At 46.5% G+C, this 20,652-nt stretch overlaps 1 protein-coding gene across 1 annotated transcript in view; it reads right to left on the bottom strand.

Annotated features, from left to right (window-relative positions):
- The window catches only part of TM2D1 (TM2 domain containing 1), a 170,761-nt gene that overhangs the window by 35,178 nt on the left and 114,931 nt on the right, over window positions 1-20,652 (bottom strand). Inside the window, exon 7 of the mRNA XM_078669655.1 lies at window positions 2,113-2,250. Coding sequence (XP_078525781.1) covers window positions 2,140-2,250 — 111 coding nt within the window. The 3' untranslated portion in view covers window positions 2,113-2,139. The remainder of the gene's footprint in view (window positions 1-2,112; window positions 2,251-20,652) is intronic.

Genomic DNA, 20,652 nt, shown 5'->3' with positions numbered 1-20,652 from the left:
AGCTTTGGCGTGCTTCTGGGCAGTCAGACATTTTAAGTTTTTTCTATGGGGTCTAAGATTCACTATACGTACAGATCACAAGCCCCTCACATATATTTTTTCTGTGAAAGGATTGGAGAACTGCACCCCACGCATCAGCAGGTGGATACTGGGACTAGAACATTTCAATTTCAATATTGAACATGTACCGGGCAAAGAAAATATTATTGCAGATTATTTATCCAGGTCACCTCTTCCTGAAGAAGAAATCACAGAAGAAATGTTGGACAGTCCTATAATGATGATGGATTTTCCTGCTATCACAGAATTGGAGTGGGAAGATGGAATGAAAAATGACAATGAGCTCAGTATCTTGGAAGAAAGGATCAAAAATGGATGGCCAAGCAAGAAGAAAGAAGTTGAAGCCGAAATGGAAGATTTTTGGGAAGTCAGAGATGAACTTAGTGTTATTGGGAAGAAAATGTATCGTAATAATAGAGTGATACCCCCCAAAGATCTAAGGAAAAGAGTCATTGATTTGGCACATGAAGGCCACCTTGGACGTAGTGCCACCAAAGCTAGAGTAAAGCCAAATTTCTGGTTCCCTAGAATGGATGCCATGACGGAGGAAGCAGTAAAAGAATGTGGAGCGTGTGGAAAAAGTGATAAGTCAAAAGTGATATGTAAATCTCCTTTGTCTCCAGTAAGGTTCCAACAAAGCCATGGAGCAAGTTAGCAATGGACATTATTGGGCCGTTGCAAAATCAAGTTCTGCAGAGAAAATTCATGTTAGTCTTGATCGATTATACTTCACACTGGATCAAACAAAAGTTTGTACATAGCATCAATACCAAGACAGTGATCCAATTTTTAAAAGAAGTGTTCAGCGAGGAGGGTATTCCTTCCACACTAATAACTGACAATGGGGTACAATTTACCTCTGAGGAGATGCTGTGTTTTTTGAATTCGTTAGGTATAAAACATGAGACCACTGCCCTCTATTGTCCGAAAGCAAATGGTATGGTGGAGAGAGCTAATAGGGTCATTAAAGAAAATATCCAATTAGCTACTGTCAATGAATTTGATGTTGAAAATTCCTTGAGAGAATGTTTGTGGGCCTATCATACTTCTCCCAACAGGATAACAGGGGTTTCTCCCTTTGTGTCTCTACGCGGGAGTGAGCCTGGTACAAAATTAAATCCCTGTTGGTTAAAGGGTGGAGAAGCTAAGGAAGTTGATTGGGAGGAAGCTGGAGAGAAAGTAAAACAACATCAATCCAAGTACAAACAATGGTATGATCAGAAACATGGAGTAAAGTTCACAAAATGGGAGGTGGGTGACATGGCACAAGCCAGAAGAAGTGTCAAGTCAGCAACTACTTCTAGCAAATTTTACCCTACTTGTAAAATAGCAAAAGTGTTGAAAAATGTGGTACAGTTTGAAAACGGGCAATGGTGGAGTTATGACAATATTGTAAAAGTACAGTCTTAAATTTTGCTCTTTAAGTTTTGAGTTACCTGCTTTTTGCTCAGACCTATTAACCTATATATTTCCTTTACAATGTTATATTTATAGGAAGGGAGATGTGTTACAATTATTCTAAGTGGTATGTTCCGTCCACCCCTCTTCCCTGTCCCCTGTGGAACCTTCCTCCCTGAAGCTCAGGATAGAATGTTCATGCTATTGTCAGTGAGGAGAGTGGATAGCCATTAAACAACAACATTCTTGGAACTTCCTGTGTCTTGTGTCATTTCAAGAATTCCAGCAGAGAGCATATGCACTTTAGCACTGATCAGCAGTGGTAAAGTGGCCAGAGTCATAAAACCAACAAAAACAGGTCTGACAAAATACAGGAGGAAGGCAAAAAGTTCGGGGAAGACCCTGCAAAAAAGGGCCAAGTCCAACAGTACATAATGTATATAGTACAGGTGCACGTTGCAATCCAAATTTTTATTTTGAAAAAAAGTAACATTTCCTGGTAGCAGTGCATCAATGCAGTTGACTGAGAAAAAGCTCTGCACCAACCAGTATAACCATGCAGACAAAAAAATTTACATAACAGTCACATCGTGGCTTGTTTTTAAGCCATGAAAACAGAGGAGTTCCCCCCTCCTTGTCGTAATATAAACCCACCTTTTATCCTTAGACATGTTTGGATTTTCACGGATACATCTGTGTTTTTCTAAATGTTTCGTTGGTAATAGTCAGTTGATTAAGCCTTGCTCCGTAGTAATCTATTATATAACTTGAGCCATCAGAAGGTCCCACAATCTACGAGACAAAGGTAATTGTTTTGGTAAGAGTCAGAACATCAAAAGAGAAACAAGAGGTCTCTAATGCTCGACCTAACTAGGTGTTCATATTTAATCACACACATATATATATATATATATATATATATATACACACACATATACACACATATACACACACACACATTATCAGACCATGGCGCGTAAAGATGAAATATTAAACACCAGAGTATCTAATCCAGTGAAGTAACACGCTGATCCTGTACATGACCAATACTTATTAAAACAAATCTTTAAAAATGGTTTGAGTAGAAATTAAATGGCAAGATAGTACTCCGTAGATTTCATTACGAGACCGGAGGCTACCATTATGCATTATTCCTTTAATGCAACTTCAAGAAGCCATTTTGAAGTTAATAAATCACAAAGCAAAGCTCTAGAATACTCATAGGTTACATTGGCAACAAGGCTAGATAGATCTGCCTCTTTTAAATGCGGCTTCAAGCAGATAAGTCCTGTTTTTCATTGCTCTTTACTTTCTTGTCAATGTTGCACTGTATCAAGTTTAATCTTAAATATACCTTATATTATTGCTATAACATTTCCTAAGCTATCATTGTTTTCTGTTTAACCTTTTTACTGAGCTGCTTATTTATTTATTTTATTTTATTTGTTAGATTTATAACGCGCATGGCTGCCCCAGCAACGGAGCGTCCCAGCGCACACCAACAACTCCTGGACATTAACCGCAGCAACAGGCCATTAAGCCGGAAAAAGCCAGGTCTTAATGGCTTTCCGGAACGCAAGGTGGTTCTGAATTATTCTGATTGACCCGGGGAGCGAGTTCCAAAGTTGCGCAGCCAGGCAGCTGAAGGAACGACCACCCGCTCTGGCTCTCTGGACACGCGGAGTGCATACAAGTGCTGCTTATTAATATTTTGGGCTTCTACTGCTCCCAACATACCTTGGCGCTCCTGTCACCTCCACTGAGCCTTCTACACCCTTTCGGAAGAGAAACACCACTCTCCCTTTCCGATTTCCGCTTTTCTTTCACTATTTTTCCCTGACCGCAAGACTTTACAATTCATTGCGGTCCGGGCACGGCCCTCCTCACACTTCAATTTACGGAGAGTGGGCCGCACCAGGACACCTTTTTTCTCCTGTTTCATCACGGTTCCTCCTTTTGGCCCGTACAGGCTTCTCTGCTTTTCGGGCCTTAATAAAGCCAGAATCACTGCTTATTTAGAGGAGAGACCCTTAGCAAGCACAGAGTGACGCGCTATGCTTCATTGATGAAGGGGAAGTGTCCTGAAGGCATCTTCCTTCAATATTTACACCACGTTGCCTAGCAACGCATACGCTTATTGCATACAGCTGATCGCTCACGCTGTCACTTGACAGTTGAGAAGCTAGCGATCAGATAAATCAGATTTTATCATTTGGAAAGAGATTAGACATAAAACAATTAATACTACTTCATTCACAGATTTAATACTGCTGTTTTAATAGAATTACTTTAACCCCTTGGCTGCTGGGGCTATTCCCCTGCTGTGCTGGGTGGCGCCCACAGCACCCCATGCTCATGATGATCTCAGCTCGTCATGAGCCACGGTGCTCCAGTGCTCATGACTAGCTCATTTCGTCACGACCACACCCGTTTAATGAAACGCTCAGCACAGCAGGGGAATTAGCTCAGCGTGCGAGCGCTCCACGGGCCATGACGAGCAGAGCTCGTCATGAGCACCGGAGCATCGTAGCTCATGACGAGCTGAGCTCGGCATGGGCATGGGAGGGGTTAATACTATTTTGAAGACAGCTTTAACAAAATTACCTATTAACCTTATTAAGCAGTCTATATTATCTAATCAAGCGGACAAACCCCTGGAGCATACATTTTATTCTACTATTTACCCAATACCTATAATAATATTAATCAGTGTTAACATTCTTTTCAAGGACTTAACTCCCTGTGATCAAATGTTTTACTATGTCTGACATTGAATAAGACGATTCACAAGCCCAGGCCCCTACACCCAACTCTAATGAGGACATTAAAAAAAAAAATTATACAAAAAGAAATGCGCTCATGCATGATGGAAACTACAAGTCAAATTGTAGCCGGAAACAGACCCCTACCTGAATCTACCAACCCCACTGCACACTCACGATTTAACTAAATATGGGAGTAAAAGATCAAGGAAAAGCAACAAATTAGATAGGGAGAGCACATTGAGCACACTAGGAGGTGCAAGCACCTCAAACTTATTGGGAGGCTTACGCACCTCACACCCTAAAGGAGGACTAAGTGCCTCAAACACTAAGGGAGGCCTACGCGCTCCAAAAATATCTGGTGCTCATAGCGGCACAACCTATCCGGAACGCCCTAAGTGGCTCACTTTATCCAAGTGCTCTATCTGACCCCCACTTAATTGATGAAGATCAAGGAACAACAGAATCCTTGGACGAATACATCGTTGACCTGGATCAGGATGATAAAGACCCAGATTTTGCTCTCTCAGAGGACGAACTCCCCTCTTTCTCTAAGGAAATAGTCATTGATCCCTTGGGTGAGGAAATGTTTGCCCCTTTTAACATTCAACACCCTAGGAGTTCCCAACGGTGGCCTCAAAACCACGTGGCCAGGTTTATCAAAAGGTAGATAAGAAATTCCCTTGAAAGAGACATAAAGAATATTCTTAAAGCCGAAGGCCCAAGACCTATGGTCCAAGATAAAATTTGTCTCACTCCAAACCTGGACCCAGAACTTATTAAGTTCTTATTTAAACTGGGAAGGGACTCTATGAAAGGGGATGGAGCGGTCCCTCAAAACCTGCCAAGACCGCATGCTCGATATGCTGTGTCCCTTGTGCAGCATGATTGATTTAATTGCAGAGAGCCATATTAACGGCTCTTCACCAAACATTGATTTGTTGAGGGGTTGGAGCCAGAGGACACTAATCCTCCTTGGCAACGTGAACGCAACAATTAACACCGAAAGAAGGAACGTTGTTTTTATCAAAAATTGACCCTAAACTCTGTGACCTGGCTGAAAAGGAACCCTCTGTCAACGCAAACAGACTTCTTTTTGAGGAGGAGATGACCAAGGGACTAGGTAAATACGTGGCAACATTTACTGCACTGGATAAGGCGCAAACTAACATGCGCAGAGTCTTTAACCAAAGTGTTTTTGCCAGGGCCAGCAGAAGGGGGTTGCTCTACCTGCCGTCCCTACCAAAGACCCTTCTACAGACAACAGGGTTTTGGTTGTCCCTACCAGTCCAAACCCAGCTTCTACCCTCAGAGAGGACGACCCTTCCATTCAAGAGGCTTCAGAACCAGAGGTCAGAACTCCTCCAATACTCCAGGTAAGTACCTTTCCACCTCATCCTTCCTTTTCAATGGGGAAAGTGGGGGGTTGCCTAAAACACGTTTTACACACCTGGAAACAAATTCTACAGGCTGTCCTGGGTTTTAAGTTACAACACCCAGAGTATTAAATCTAACCCAAGAACAATGCTCTATTGTAGCATAGGAAATAAACTCTATGTTGGTGAAGGGAGCAATTGTAGAGGTCCCCTGGGAATGCCGGAATTTCCTGAGCAATATTTTCCTGGTGGAGAAGAAGGACAAAGGGTAGAGACTGGTAATAAATCTCAGAGAAATGAACAAATCTCTCACCTACAGACATTTCAAGATAGAGGTAGCCATCTCCTCAGGGACATGCTTTTAGAAAAAGACTGGTTAGTGAAACTAGACGTAAAGGACGCTGACTTTACAAACACAATGGCTCAAGAATCCCAGTCCTTTCTACAATTTGCCTGGAACAATTACCTATTCCAGTTCCAAGCTCTTCCCTTCGGTCTATCCTCTGCCCCCTGGGGCTTCACCAAAGTTATGAAGCCCATTACCTCAGTTCCAAGGGGAAGAGGAATCCGCCTTATAATCTATCTAGACTACATTCTCCTTATGTCTCAAGACCATTTTCAAATTCTAAAAGACTTGAATACTACCGTAAACTTCATAGAGAGTATAGGTTTTATTATAAACAAAGAAAAATCAATCATGACTCCATTGAGGTCTCGAGTTCCTGGGTTTCACAGTGGACACTGAAGTCTATGCTGCTACTTCCCCCGAAAAAGATATCCAAGATTTGAAAGGGAATACGTCATGTCCTGAAACTCGATCTGTTAATCTTAAGAGAACTAGCCAGACTCCTGGGCCTCCTCAGTCAATCCAAGCTATTTCCCGGGTCCTTTACACTATCGGGCCCTTCAAAGGCTGAAAGTCAGAGCTCTCCGGTCTGGCCATTGGTACGGAGACAAACTTCATCTAGATTTGGAAGCCAAGACAGAACTGACCTGGTCGTTAGAAAATCTGGACACATGAAATGGCAAAGCTATATTTGGCATTTCCCCAGAATTTGTCCTAGAATCAGACGCCAGCCTTCATGGCTGGGGTGCTTACTTTCAGAATCAAAACACAGGAGGCTCATGGTCCTATTTTCAGAGTACGAACCACATAAATATTTTAGAGTTAACCGCTGGGCTGTATGCCCTTATGAGTTTCAAGCAATCCCTTCAAGGAAGGTCAGTCATTCTCAAGATGGAAAACATGTCAGCCGTACACTACATAAATCGCCTAGGGGCACCAAAAAAGCGAATGAGGTTCTGCCTAAAACACATAATATGGTTAGAAGCAGAATACCTTCCAGGAAAAAACAATGTTTGCGCGGACTGGAAATCCAGATTCCTAGTAGATCACACCAACTGGAAACTAAAGACACAAACGTGTTAAAAAAACTAGATTACCTTTAGGATCCCTTAGAAGTAGACCTCTTTGCAAGCAGACTGACCTGCCAACTATGCAAATACTTCAGCTGGATGCAAGACCCGGGTGCTCTGGCAGTGAATGCCTTCCTTCAACCTTGGAAAGGAATTCGGGGATATGCCCCCCCCCCACACACTTTGCAATGATCCAACGCACCTTGCAGAAGTTGAGAATGGAACAATGTTCAATAATCCTAATAACACCCTTTTGGCCTTTCCAACCTTGGTTTCCAATGACCTTGGAATTAACTTATGAAATACCCTTTCTTCACCCAGCTTCACCAGGCCTCCTTGGAGACATAGACGGGTTAGAACATCCCCTTCTTCAGAACGGGTCTTTGAACCTTCTTGCCTGTAAAGTGTCAGGCAAGCCAATGAAATCGCTGACCTTTCGGTGCAAGCTTCTTCTCTCCTCCAAGAATCCTGGCCCCCCCCGGTACACACAATAGATACAACACTATCTGGAGAAGATGGGTTCGTTGGTGCTTAGAAAGGAATCTGGATTCCGTGAAGGCTCCTATCATACATGTAGCCAACTTTCCTGGCACACAATTTGAAAGAGGTCTTACTTCTAGATCAATTAACTGCTATAGATCAGCCATTTCTGCAGGCCATTCCCTTTTAAATGGTAGATCTATTGGTAAGAATTCTATAATATGCAGAATTATGAAAAGCATCAGGCTTAAAAGACCTCCTAAACCTAAATACAAATCAATATGAGACGTAAAATTATTACTTGACATTTTGTAACTGGCCCAATAATAATCTGGTAGATAATAAAAAACTTTCTATTAAACTAGCTTCTCTCCTATCTCTAATATCCTGTTGTAGGGTTTCAGATGTCAAAGCACTGGAAATAACCAATAGATCATATGACGCGTTCGGTGTGAGATTTGAAATTATCAAAAGAACTAAAACTGCTTGCCCAAAGTTATGCATTGTAGACTGTATGAAATAGTATAATGCAAGGATGAACAAACATTGCACTGCTGGTGTACCCGTCTCCTCTTCCTCTATAGCTAGATGGGTTAAATTAGCTATGCAAATGGCAGGTGGTGACCACTAAAGATTTCAAGCACATTCTTTAAGAGGCGCTATGGCTAGCCTATCGTTTTGGAAAGGAGGTAAGTTAGATGATATTCTTAAGGAGGCCGACTGGTCCAGTTCCTATACCTTTGCAAAACATTACTGCAAACCTGTAGAACATATGTCTGATGTAGTTTTACTAGACTACCAACATGCATAATGGTAGCCTACAGCCTTGTAATGAAATTGCGATTCTCCTATTACCATGACCAGAGAATCTGGATTTCATTTAAGATACGGAGGCTACCATTATTCCAACCTTCCCATCCCGGGAGTGGACTCTTATTGTAGCATGTTAATAATTTATTGTAATTTACTTTATTGCATTTGTTTGTAATTAGAATTTTTTCTTAAAAAAAGGGATGTTTAAAGAGGAAACATCTCAGTTATTTAATACGGTTAATGGTCTCCCTTTTCATAGGGCTTATTAGTGCAATTTTTATTAATTGATACTTTTTCAGATAATTCAACGTAATTGGTTCCTCCACAAGGTGCAGGATCTCACCTGGAATTCTAAGATTTCCTCATCTTCCCTCCAAGCAAATCTCGGCATCGTACCTTTTGATTTCATCAGTTCCCAAAGAATAAGCTTATCTTTTTCATAATACATGAACTCCGACTTTCATTGCATTTAAAAGAGGCAGATCTATCTAGCCTTGTTGCCAATGTAACCTTTGAGTATTCTAGAGCTTTGCTTTGTGAGGTATTAACTTTAAAATGGCTGCTTGAAGTTGCATTAAAGGAATAATGCATAATGTTAGCCTCCGTGTCTTTAATGAAATCCAGATTCTCTGGTCATGGTAATAGGAGAATCGCAATTAACAGTAAAACTTTTAGTTTAGTTTGAGCGTCCTGGAGTATGTCCAATGATGATCAGTCCGCATGAGCAATGTATCAGTTTCTGTAGTATAAAAAACACTATGGGATTCCACAACAAAAGGGGTGGAAAGTAGTACTTAACAAGAAGAAGTACTTAGCATTAAGTATGGGAGGCAGAGACCCGCAAGTCAAGAACGGAGCATGCCTTGGGTTTCTAACTTACATAAAATCTGGCTGCTGAATTATTGCATATATAAATATGTAGGGAAGAAGGGAAAGAGCTTCGCAAAAGCCAAGGACTGCTTCATCCTTTCAGCCATAAAGATAGAACATGAAGTTTGTTGTTCACGGGACATGTACCGTCTACCACTAGAACCCTTACAAAGAGAGCCAGGGAAATTGTATCAAATAACAAAATAATGGTCTTTATACCCCAATGAAAGACAATACTCGTGGAAAAGCTTGGAAGCAGCAGTGGTCTCTTGCTCGCTGCACCACTGGATTCAAGCTAGCCTGGCTGATGAGGGGCGATACCCTGTGTTGGAACCTAAGTATGTCAGGTCACCTAAGGTAGCCTGGCCTAGGGTAAGGCAAAATCAATAGAGGCACATGTGTAAAGGTTGCAGACTACCCAGCAGTAATTCAATGCAATATCACTCAAAAACGACGCTACACCAATGTTTGTGTAAAAATATGAGCTGTTTTATAAAAATATACTTTGCTCTTTCGTCTAGGATCAACCTTCAATTAATGCAGTGTAACACCATAAGTCAAGCAAGGAAAGTATTACTCCTTCAACAGTTGCCCAATTATTACATTAATCAGTTTCCTTACATACGGCACATTAAATTTATCTCCAAAGAGCAATGTTAGACTTCTCCAAACTTTACTGGACTTGAAGTGCTTATACTTTTTCCCCCTCTGCACCTTTAGCCACCAAGAAGGTACATAACCAGTGAGAGATGTCAGTGATACAAGAGATTTACATATGCACTAGCAACCTCTAAAAGGATCTTATAATTTTTCTTAGACAGTAGGTACTTTCAGCACTACTTCGACATTTGATTCAATCCCCAAATCCTGGTTCAGTGGCTGCTTTTCCTTGGACCTGTAATCAATGAGGTTTGCATCACCAAGCTACTCCCCACCTTCTAGGACACAGTAAAGGGAGAATAACGAACAGTGCATCTAGACTATTTTTACATGCACTAGTACTAATTTTTCCCTACACGGAAAGACCTTTTAAGAACCCCACTCCTCTGTCTCTCGAGGTGGTTAATCCCTAGGGGTTCAGTCTTCCCCCTTTTCCCACACTCTCCCTACTGTACTGTGTAGACTGCACTGCTCACGTCTCCGAGTGTCTGGGTTGTCAGGCGGCTCTACAGAAGTCTCGGCCGGCAGCTGCTGAATCTGTTTCCTCCCGCCCAGCCAGCCACCTGATCTCAGTGCTGGCGCGGGGAGGACCGGGGAATGACTCTCCTTCAATCGGGAACTGCTGTTGGGTCCTCCGCTTTCGGCCACACGATTCCGGGGCTGGCGCTGACAAGGCTGATCAACACTGACGAGCGCCGCTTCCGCTTCTCTCCTCCAGCCGGCTCCGCCTCACAGAGCCAGACGGCTCAACTGGGCATGCGCGGAGGTGAAGTGTCTCCCCGCTGGAGCCCGCGCTCTTCTGCCGGCGCTTCCCCCTTTCACTCCGCCCACTCCGGAACCAACGGAGGCATCACCAGGGCTGCTCCACACAGTGAAACAATCCTCTCACTACGCCTCTCTCCTCACCTCAGGTCCGGCGGCCACACCTCCGAACCTGCGCTGTTCACCTCACGCTGGCTCGAGAGCAGACCAGTTCGTTTCCACACCTCTCTTGCTCCCTCAGCGACCGCTGCTCTCCTCAGCCAGCAATCTGCCACGGCAGGTAAGAAGTGGGATTCCGTGGGGTTATATCGCCAGGGGAAATCAAGGGCAACTACAAGCAGAATTCCTTTAAGGAGCTAATCGAGGGGGGCCATAAAGAATCACCCTCAGTCTTAATCTTCTCTTCTTATTGGCAACACTCTGCCCGAGCCTTTCTAAGGATTTTCCAGCTAGGCAGAGGACTGCGCTCCGCAGCGCTGCAGTCTCCTTCACCCACTCACACCCCATTCTTCAAGGCTAGGGGTTGATCAGGCGCCCAGGGACTCCAGTAATCCTACGCAGCGGGGACAGGTCGAGTAACCCAAGGGAGGAAGGGTGGTGGATCAATAAGGCAGCGACCTTAGACTGGGAGGTCAACCCTTTGACTATCCTACCCCCACCTTCTGCTACAGCCTGTCCTCCAGCTGACTCTCTCTGGTAAGACAAAATGGCTGACCAGCATTCCGCCTTATATAGGCTGACCCTCAGAGGTCTGGAAGGGACCAGAAGGTTCTGGAATGCCCTACTCTACCCTATGGGACAGGTCCCAGGTATGTCAGTAATGACAGTTGGTAGCCACCATTTTGTGACTCCAAGGGAATTCCTGTCAGGGAAGGCCTCTAGGCCTGAGGTGAAAAACTATGAGGGCGAAAGAGCACCTATCCCCTAGACCAACACCTTGAAAAATATAGTGGACACAAAAATAAATAAAGGCATGAGGGGCAAAAAGGGGACAAAATAAATAATCAATTGGAGGGACAACACAAAAGGTCAGACAGGTCTAACAGGCGTCCCCCCCAGCTGAAAGTGGGGAGAGCTACCCAACCCCTTGGGAGTCCTCATCACTAAGGCGGAAATACCTGGAGAGACCGTCTGCATTGGCGTGGTCCACTCCAGGCCGATGTTCCACCCGGAAGTCCATTCCCTGTAGGGAGATGGACCATCTCAGCAACTTGGGATTCTCCCCCTTCATCTGCATTAGCCAACGAAGGGGTCGGTGGTCAGTCTGAACCAGGAAGTGCGAGCCAAACAGGTATGGCCGCAGCTTCTTCAGAGCCCACACCACCGCAAAAGCTTCCCTCTCAATGGCACTCCACTTCTGTTCCCGGGGAAGCAGTCTCCTGGAGAGGAAGACTACAGACTGATCCAGGCCCTCTTCATTCAGTTGCGATAACACTGCCCCAATGCCATGTTCTGATGCATCTGTCTGGACAATGAACTCCTTGGAGAAGTCTGGGGCCCTCAGGACCGGTGCTGCACACATTGCCTGATTCAGTTTTTCAAACGCTTGCTGACAAGCTTTCGTCCAAACTACCCGTCGAGGTTGTTTCTTTGAGGTGAGCTCTGTGAGGGGCGCTACAATAGTGCCATACCCCTTCACAAAGCGACGGTAGTAGCCTGTGAGGCCCAGGAAAGCTCGGACCTCAGTCTGTGTCTTGGGGGGTTCCCAGGCCATGATTGCCTCAATCTTTGCCTGCAGGGGCTGCACTGTCCCCCTACCCACCAAGTGTCCAAGGTACACAACCGACCCCTGCCCAATCTGGCATTTGCTGGCCTTGATTGTCAATCAAGCTTGTTTCAGGGTCTGGAGAACTGCTTGCAAATGTTGCAAATGGTCCTCCCAGCTGCTACTGAAGACAGCAATGTCATCCAGGTATGCTGCGGAGAAACCCTCCATTCCGGAGAGGACCTGATTCACCAGCCGCTGAAATGTGGCAGGGGCATTTTTGAGCCCAAAGGGCATCACACAAAATTGGAAGTGTCCCACAGGCGTGGAGAAGGCTGACCTTTCCTTTGCTCCATCTGTCAAGGAGATCTGCCAGTACCCTGAAGTGAGGTCAAAGGTACTTAGGTATTGGGCAGCTCCTAGCCGGTCAATTAATTCATCCGCCCTAGGGATCGGATGAGCATCAGTCTTTGTAACTGAGTTCAGTCCCCGGTAATCCACACAGAACCTCAGTTCTGGCGTGGTGCCCGGTGGAGCGGCTTTTGGCACTAGCACCACCGGACTGGACCAAGGGCTGTTGGAAGGTTCTATAACTCCTAGCTCTAGCATCTTGGCAACCTCTCCATGGATGCTAGCCTTCACCTTGTCGGACAGCCGGTAGGTCTTTGACTTCACTGGTGGGCTGTCCCCTGTGTCCACATCATGGGTACACAGGTGAGTCCTTCCCGGGACAAGGGAGAACAACGTAGAGTACTGCTCCAGTATCTGGCGGCAGTCCTCCCGCTGTTCAGGAGTTAGAGTGGGAGAGAGAATCACTCCCTCCACTGATCCATCCTTTTCCTGAGACGAGAACAAGTCCGGGAGAGGTTCGCTTTCCGCTTCCTCTCCCCCATCAGTCACCATCATTAAGATGACCTCGGGCCTCTCATGGTGGGGTTTGAGCCGGTTGGCATGCAGCACCCGTAGGGGCTGTCGAGGGGTCTTAAGGTCCACCAGGTATGTGGCCTTACCCTTCTTTTCCAACACTTCAAATGGGCCTGTCCAGCGATCCTGGAGGGCACTAAGCTCTCCAGGCTCCATCACCCACACTTTCTGGCCAGGCTCCAATTCCACCTGGTGAGCATTGTGGTCATACCACTCTTTCATGACTGCCTGGCTGGCCTCCAAGTTGTCAGAAGCTTGCTTCCACAACTTCGCCATTTGGCTCCGGAAGGCCAGCATGTAGCTCACCACATCCTGGGGGGGTTTCCTGGGAGACTTTTCCCAACCATCCTTCACCAGGCTGAGAGGACCGCGTACAGGGTGCCCATACAGAAGTTCAAAGGGGCTGAAGCCCACTCCCTTCTGTGGCACTTCCCTGTAGGAGAATAGCAAACAGGGTAGGAGGACGTCCCATTTCCTCCGCAGGCTTTCAGGCAGACTTCTGATCATGCCCTTCAAGGTCTTGTTGAACCTCTCGACCAGTCCATTTGACTGGGGGTGATAAGGAGTGGTGAACCGGTAAGTCACTCCACACTCCTTCCACATTGCCCGCATGTAAGCTGACATAAAGTTGGTCCCCCTGTCAGACACAACTTCTTTGGGGAAACCCACTCGGGTAAAGATCCCCATTAGGGCCCTAGCCACCACAGGTGCAGTGACAGTCCTCAGAGGGATTGCCTCTGGGTACCGTGTGGCATGATCCACCAGAACCAGGATAAACCTGTGACCATCTGTTGTCGGTGGATCCAATGGCCCTACAATGTCGATGCCCACCCTTTCAAAGGGGGTGCTAACGACTGGAAGTGGTTCCAGGGGAGCTTTCAGCTTCACCCCTGTTTTCCCACTGGCCTGGCAGGATACACATGTCCGACAATAGGTGTTGGACGCCACTTTCATCTGAGGCCAGTAAAAGTGGAGGACAAGCCGAGCAAAGGTCTTGTCCTGCCCTAAGTGTCCTGCCAAGGGTATAGCATGAGCCAATTCCAGCAGAAAGGCTCGGTATTGTTGCGGGACTACCAAGGCCCTTGATGAACCAGGTAAGGGTACCTTGGGTTCACTGTAGAGGAGTCCACCCTCCCAGTAAATATGGTAGTGTTCCGTAACATCACCTGCTGCCTGGGCTTCAGCCTGTTGCCTCAGTCCCTCAAGGGTAGGGCACTCCCTCTGCCCCTTACAGAATTCCTCTCTGGTAGGCCCTCCCTCCACATGCCACTCAGCAGGGATGGGTAGGTCCTCTAGAGAGACTACTTCCCCCTCCACGGACTCCTGGTCCACCACCGCAGGTGGCCGATCTGTCACATGGGGTGTGGAAGCCGAAGCAGGCTCTTCCTGTCTTCGGGTCTGTCCCTTTTTGGCAGCGGGTTGGGCCATTGTTGCAGGCTCCAACCCAGGCAAACTCCCTCTCCGGGCAGTCGCAGACCTTGTGCTCACACAGGCCCAGTCAGGTGTACCCAGCATCGCAGAGTGCGTCCGGTATTCCACCTCTCTCCAAGCGTTGTGCTCCATATCATTCCCCAGCAGACAATCAACTGGCACGGCAGGGCTTACGGCAACTCGAAGTGAACCTGCAACCCCTTCCCACTCAAAGGGAACCTCAGCCACGGGATAGTGGCCCATTCTGCCGTCAGCCATCGCGGCGGGGTGGAGTACATTGGGAACCACCTGCTCTGGAGACACCAGTTGACTTCTCACCATAGTCATACTGGCTCCTGTATCTCTCAGAGCCTCCCCTCTCTGGCCATTGATGGTGATCCATTGCCCATACTTAACAGTATTTGGGGGCACCTGGATCTTAGAAACCATCTCCCGTTCTCCCAGGGACACTAAGGTGACACCAGCCCACTCACCCCCCTTATCTAAGGGCAACTCCTCCCCGAGCGCTACACTAGCTACTCCCGGTGATTTTCCTCCAGTGGGAGGGGGTGATCTCTTTGGGCATCTGACATCTCCCTTATAATGTCAAACACCACCACACTCGAAGCAGTGGAGAACCCTTGGCTGCTGGCTTTGGCCAGGATTAGGGTTCCTGGGCGGGTTTGCCTTAGGGGTGAAACCTGTTCCCTTTCCCTGGAAATTGTTTTGGGGACCTTTAGAGAACTCCCTCTTTTTATCTCCCCCTCCTTCTTCTGAGGGGCGCCCTGTCCGGCCTTTTGGGAATCCCCTCCAGTCCCCTTTGAGGACACCCGGGTACTTGCCCAGATGTCCGCCTCCTCTGCAAGCTTCCGGGGATTGGTCAGCTTGCTGTCCACCAGGTGTTGGCGCAGCTCGGGAAAGCATTTCTCGAGGAGGTGCTCTTTCAAAAATAGATCATACAACCCCTCATAATCCTTCACCTCACTGCCCTTTACCCAGCCCTCTAATGCCTTTCTTGCATAATCTAGGAAGTCTACCCAGTTCTGGGTGCTTAACTTGTGGCTCCCCCTGAACTTCTGGCGATACCTTTCTGGGGTTAGCCCAAACTTCCTGATCAATGCTAGCTTCATGGTGGGGTAGTTGGTTTGCTCTTCTGGTTCCAGGGCCAGCAAGGTGTCTCGACCAGTAGGAGGCATGTACTTATACAAACCACCCCCCCAGTGCTTCTCCTGCACCCAATGGGCTCTTAGGGAGACCTCAGAGGCAGCCAACCATTTGGCTATGTCATCCCCCTGACTATAGCTAGCAATTAGGTCCTTAGGCAAATAAGGTCTGGACTCCCTGGCTGTTTCTTTGGATTCGCTGCCACCATTCGGAGTAGGAGAGGGTCCCCGTTGCAGGGCTTGGAGTTCTAACTCCTTCAGTTTGAATACATGAGCCATCCTCCGCTCTTCCCTCTCCTGTTCTAACTTGGCCAACTCCCATTTCAAGTGCCTCTTTTCCCTCCTGTCTGTGAGTTCCGCTTCGGTCAAGCTCCCCCCGGAGACACTACTGCCCCTCCTAGAGTTGGTCATTGGTCCTGGGAGTAGGTTTTCCACCTCTGAGGGGAATAATCCCTCTACCCCTATGACCGTGTCCCGGTCCGTCCCTTCATCCTCCTCCTTCCCTTCTCTGTGTGCTTCCACCCAAGCCCTTAAACTGGTCTGGAGTTCCCCCTTCTTGGCACCACGCTTAAAAAACACCCCCTTTTGTTGGCAGAAATCTTTTAGCTGGGCCACAGAGTAAGTGTCCAGTTCTTCCAGCGCAAATTCCATTTTTGCAAAAGGCAGTTCAAGGTTACACACACAAGAAGAATAGAATTACAAGGGCGACCTGAAGCTACCTCCACCCCACCACCAGGAATTAATTTGGAAAAAGCAAAAGTAAAAAAATTAGGAGGGCCGCTAGGAGAAAACTCCAGGTGTAGGTTAGTGGATTACACTCAGTTACTGCAGAGTAGTCGCAACCACAGTCAAGATCCCACCGCTGCCACCAATTTGTTGGAACCTAAGTATGTCAGGTCACCTAAGGTAGCCTGGCCTAGGGTAAGGCAAAATCAATAGAGGCACATGTGTAAAGGTTGCAGACTACCCAGCAGTAATTCAATGCAATATCACTCAAAAACGACGCTACACCAATGTTTGTGTAAAAATATGAGCTGTTTTATAAAAATATACTTTGCTCTTTTGTCTAGGATCAACCTTCAATTAATGCAGTGTAACACCATATGTCAAGCAAGGAAAGTATTACTCCTTCAACAGTTGCCCAATTATTACATTAATCAGTTTCCTTACATACGGCACATTAAATTTATCTCCAAAGAGCATTGTTAGACTTCTCCAAACTTTACTGGACTTGACTTCTCTGAAGTGCTTATACTTTTTCCCCCTCTGCACCTTTAGCCACCAAGAAGGTACACAACCAGTGAGAGATGTCAGTGATACAAGAGATTTACATATGCACTAGCAACCTCTAAGAGGATCTTATAATTTTTCTTAGACAGTAGGTACTTTCAGCACTACTTCGACATTTGATTCAATCCCCAAATCCTGGTTCAGTGGCTGCTTTTCCTTAGACCTGTAATCAATGAGGTTTGCATCACCAAGCTACTCCCCACCTTCTAGGACACAGTAAAGGGAGAATAACGAACAGTGTATCTAGACTATTTTTACATGCACTAGTACTAATTTTTCCCTACACGGAAAGACCTTTTAAGAACCCCACTCCTCTGTCTCTCGAGGTGGTTAATCCCTAGGGGTTCAGTCTTCCCCCTTTTCCCACACTCTCCTTACTGTACTGTGGAGACTGCACTGCCCACGTCTCCGAGTGTCTGGGTTGTCAGGCGGCTCTACAGAAGTCCCGGCCGGCAGCTGCTGAATCTGTTTCCTCCCGCCCAGCCAGCCACCTGATCTCAGTGCTGGCGCGGGGAGGACCGGGGAATGACTCTCCTTCAATCAGGAACTGCTGTTGGGTCCTCCGCTTTCGGCCACACGATTCCGGGGCTGGCGCTGACAAGGCTGATCAACACTGACGAGCGCCGCTTCCGCTTCTCTCCTCCGGCCGGCTCCGCCTCACAGAGCCAGACGGCTCAACTGGGCATGCGCGGAGGTGAAGTGTCTCCCCGCTGGAGCCCGCGCTCTTCTGCCGGCGCTTCCCCCTTTCACTCCGCCCACTCCGGAACCAACGGAGGCTTTACCAGGGCCGCTCCACACAGTGAAACAATCCTCTCACTACGCCTCTCTCCTCACCTCAGGTCCGGCGGCCACACCTCCGAACCTGCGCTGTTCACCTCACGCTGGCTCGAGAGCAGACCAGTTCGTTTCCACACCTCTCTTGCTCCCTCAGCGACCGCTGCTCTCCTCAGCCAGCAATCTGCCACGGCAGGTAAGAAGTGGGATTCCGTGGGGTTATATCGCCAGGGGAAATCAAGGGCAACTACAAGCAGAATTCCTTTAAGGAGCTAATCGAGGGGGGCCATAAAGAATCACCCTCAGTCTTAATCTTCTCTTCTTATTGGCAACACTCTGCCCGAGCCTTTCTAAGGATTTTCCAGCTAGGCAGAGGACTGCGCTCCGCAGCGCTGCAGTCTCCTTCACCCACTCACACCCCTTTCTTCAAGGCTAGGGGTTGGTCAGGAGCCCAGGGTCTCCAGTAATCCTACGCAGCGGGGACAGGTCGAGTAACCCAAGGGAGGAAGGGTGGTGGATCAATAAGGCAGCGTCCTTAGACTGGGAGGTCAACCATTTGACTATCCTACCCCCACCTTCTGCTACAGCCTGTCCTCCAGCTGACTCTCTCTGGTAAGACAAAATGGCTGACCAGCATTCCGCCTTATATAGGCTGACCCTCAGAGGTCTGGAAGGGACCAGAAGGTTCTGGAATGCCCTACTCTACCCTATGGGACAGGTCCCAGGTATGTCAGTAATGACAGTTGGTAGCCACCATTTTGTGACTCCAAGGGAATTCCTGTCAGGGAAGGCCTCTAGGCCTGAGGTGAAAAACTATGAGGGCGAAAGAGCACCTATCCCCTAGACCAACACCTTGAAAAATCTAGTGGACACAAAAATAAATAAAGGCATGAGGGGCAAAAAGGGGACAAAATAAATAATCAATTGGAGGGACTACGCAAAAGGTCAGACAGGTCTAACACCCTGAAACTAGTCCCAGGATGCTTGTTTCCGGTCCAGGAAGGACCTTGCTTGGCAGTTCGGGCTGGACTGTTCCCATGGGGAGCAGAGTCAAGACTAATTTACATATGGCTGGATCCAAATTGGGGTGACGTGGTGAACGTCCTTCAGTTGGAACCACAGAACGTGGGAACACAGTCGTCACCAGTCACTGGAGCTGTACTTGGTATTGTGTTCTCCAGTCATGATATACCCCTTATGATTACCTGGATGAAGATATGAGATATTATTTTGCATCGTCACATCTATAATCGAACTATCAACCTCACCCTACTGACTTACTGATTTGGGAACTGTGATTGGACTGTTTACTATTTCTTTGCCCTGAGGAAGCTTTCATTGTGGGAGCGAAACGCGTTGGCTGATATTGTGATCTGACTGACCTTAAATAAAGAAGTGATTTTTCAATAAAATTCTGGCTACCTGGACTTTGTGAGCTGTGCACCCCCAAGGTTGTTTATCTATTTTCTGACCTGGAGCACAGGTACGCCACTTAACAGCTGGTGTAGGGGTTATTTGCACGGCATTTGGAATTAACGGTTGGAACTGGTCTGAGGTGCAGCACGGAGGGCCCGCTGTTGTTCTCAGTGACTTGGTTTGGTATTACCTGTGAAAACATTACTCAAGTCGCTCCACATACCAACAAAATTCATAGCTGTAAAATGTCCCTTTGTTGTTTTCGATACCTTTTGCTAATCCTCTTTTACCCAACTGCACTTTACTGCTGTCTTTTTTCAGCCCATAGTTACACTATTAAAAGAAACATTTCAAGTCCGAGAATACATTGTGACGTCTGTTAAAGGCCAGGACTGTCTTAAAGTGATACATTCCCCATGGGGACACTTGGTAGCTATTAATGGCCACACAAGAGCAGCACAGCCTTAATGTAGTCAAACATAGAGTGAAGAAAAGCAGTAGCAAGCCTGCTTTAGGCTTGAATTTTTCAGGTGCCTTAGAATTGTGGGCCACAAACTAAAATGGCATTATTCAAAATTTTAAAGGTTTCAGAATGTACCATGTAAGCGATCGACCTCGAAGCTGGGGAACCGGGTTCGAGTCTCTGCAAGAACGCTCACCATCCTGTGTTTCTCGGAAAATCACTTAACCTCTCCTTGCCTAACAAAACTGTTGGTCATGTAAAGCACCTGATATCCTTGGGTCTAGTTCGTGCTACATAAAACTTTTTAAAAACAAAATGGGAGCATTCATGAGTTATATACAACATACCACCGGTAGTGCAGAAATACAGGCATTTTATATTACTGTGCAGCAAGAATCGAATTCCTGTATGTTGTATGTGTATCAGGCTTCTTTAAAGAGTAGCTCATGAGCTACTGGTAGCTCTCCAGCTACCCGTTAGTAGCTCTCCTATATGCATCCCAACCTACTAAACCGGAATCTTTTGCTTGGTTGAACTAATACATGTATGCCAATATTGTGTATTCAAAATAAAAAATAGTGCATTTTCAGAACTCAGAAGATATGTGGAGAACATTTTCTGAATTTCTCAAATATATTTAAAGCAGATATTTCAGTGATAAATCATGTGGGGAGACTAATTACTAATATTTTCTAGCCGGGGCACTGCACCTGTGGCTGGCATGTATTAACTAAGCAGATGCATTCCAAATTGTCAAAGCCTTTTTACTGTAATGCACTAAGGTGATCATTATTGGTAATCTTGCATATGTACGCAATTAATGTAATCTTTTACGATGTGGTCATTTTTACAACACAAATAATGTTATTAGCTCTCAATTATTTTTATTGATTATAAGTAGCACTTATTA

The sequence above is a fragment of the Lissotriton helveticus genome, chromosome 1_2, assembly GCF_964261635.1.
Source record: "Lissotriton helveticus chromosome 1_2, aLisHel1.1, whole genome shotgun sequence".
Classification (NCBI taxonomy): domain Eukaryota; kingdom Metazoa; phylum Chordata; class Amphibia; order Caudata; family Salamandridae; genus Lissotriton; species Lissotriton helveticus.
The sequence above is the reverse complement of the archived record's forward strand: the minus strand, read 5'-3'. Positions and strand labels throughout refer to the sequence as shown.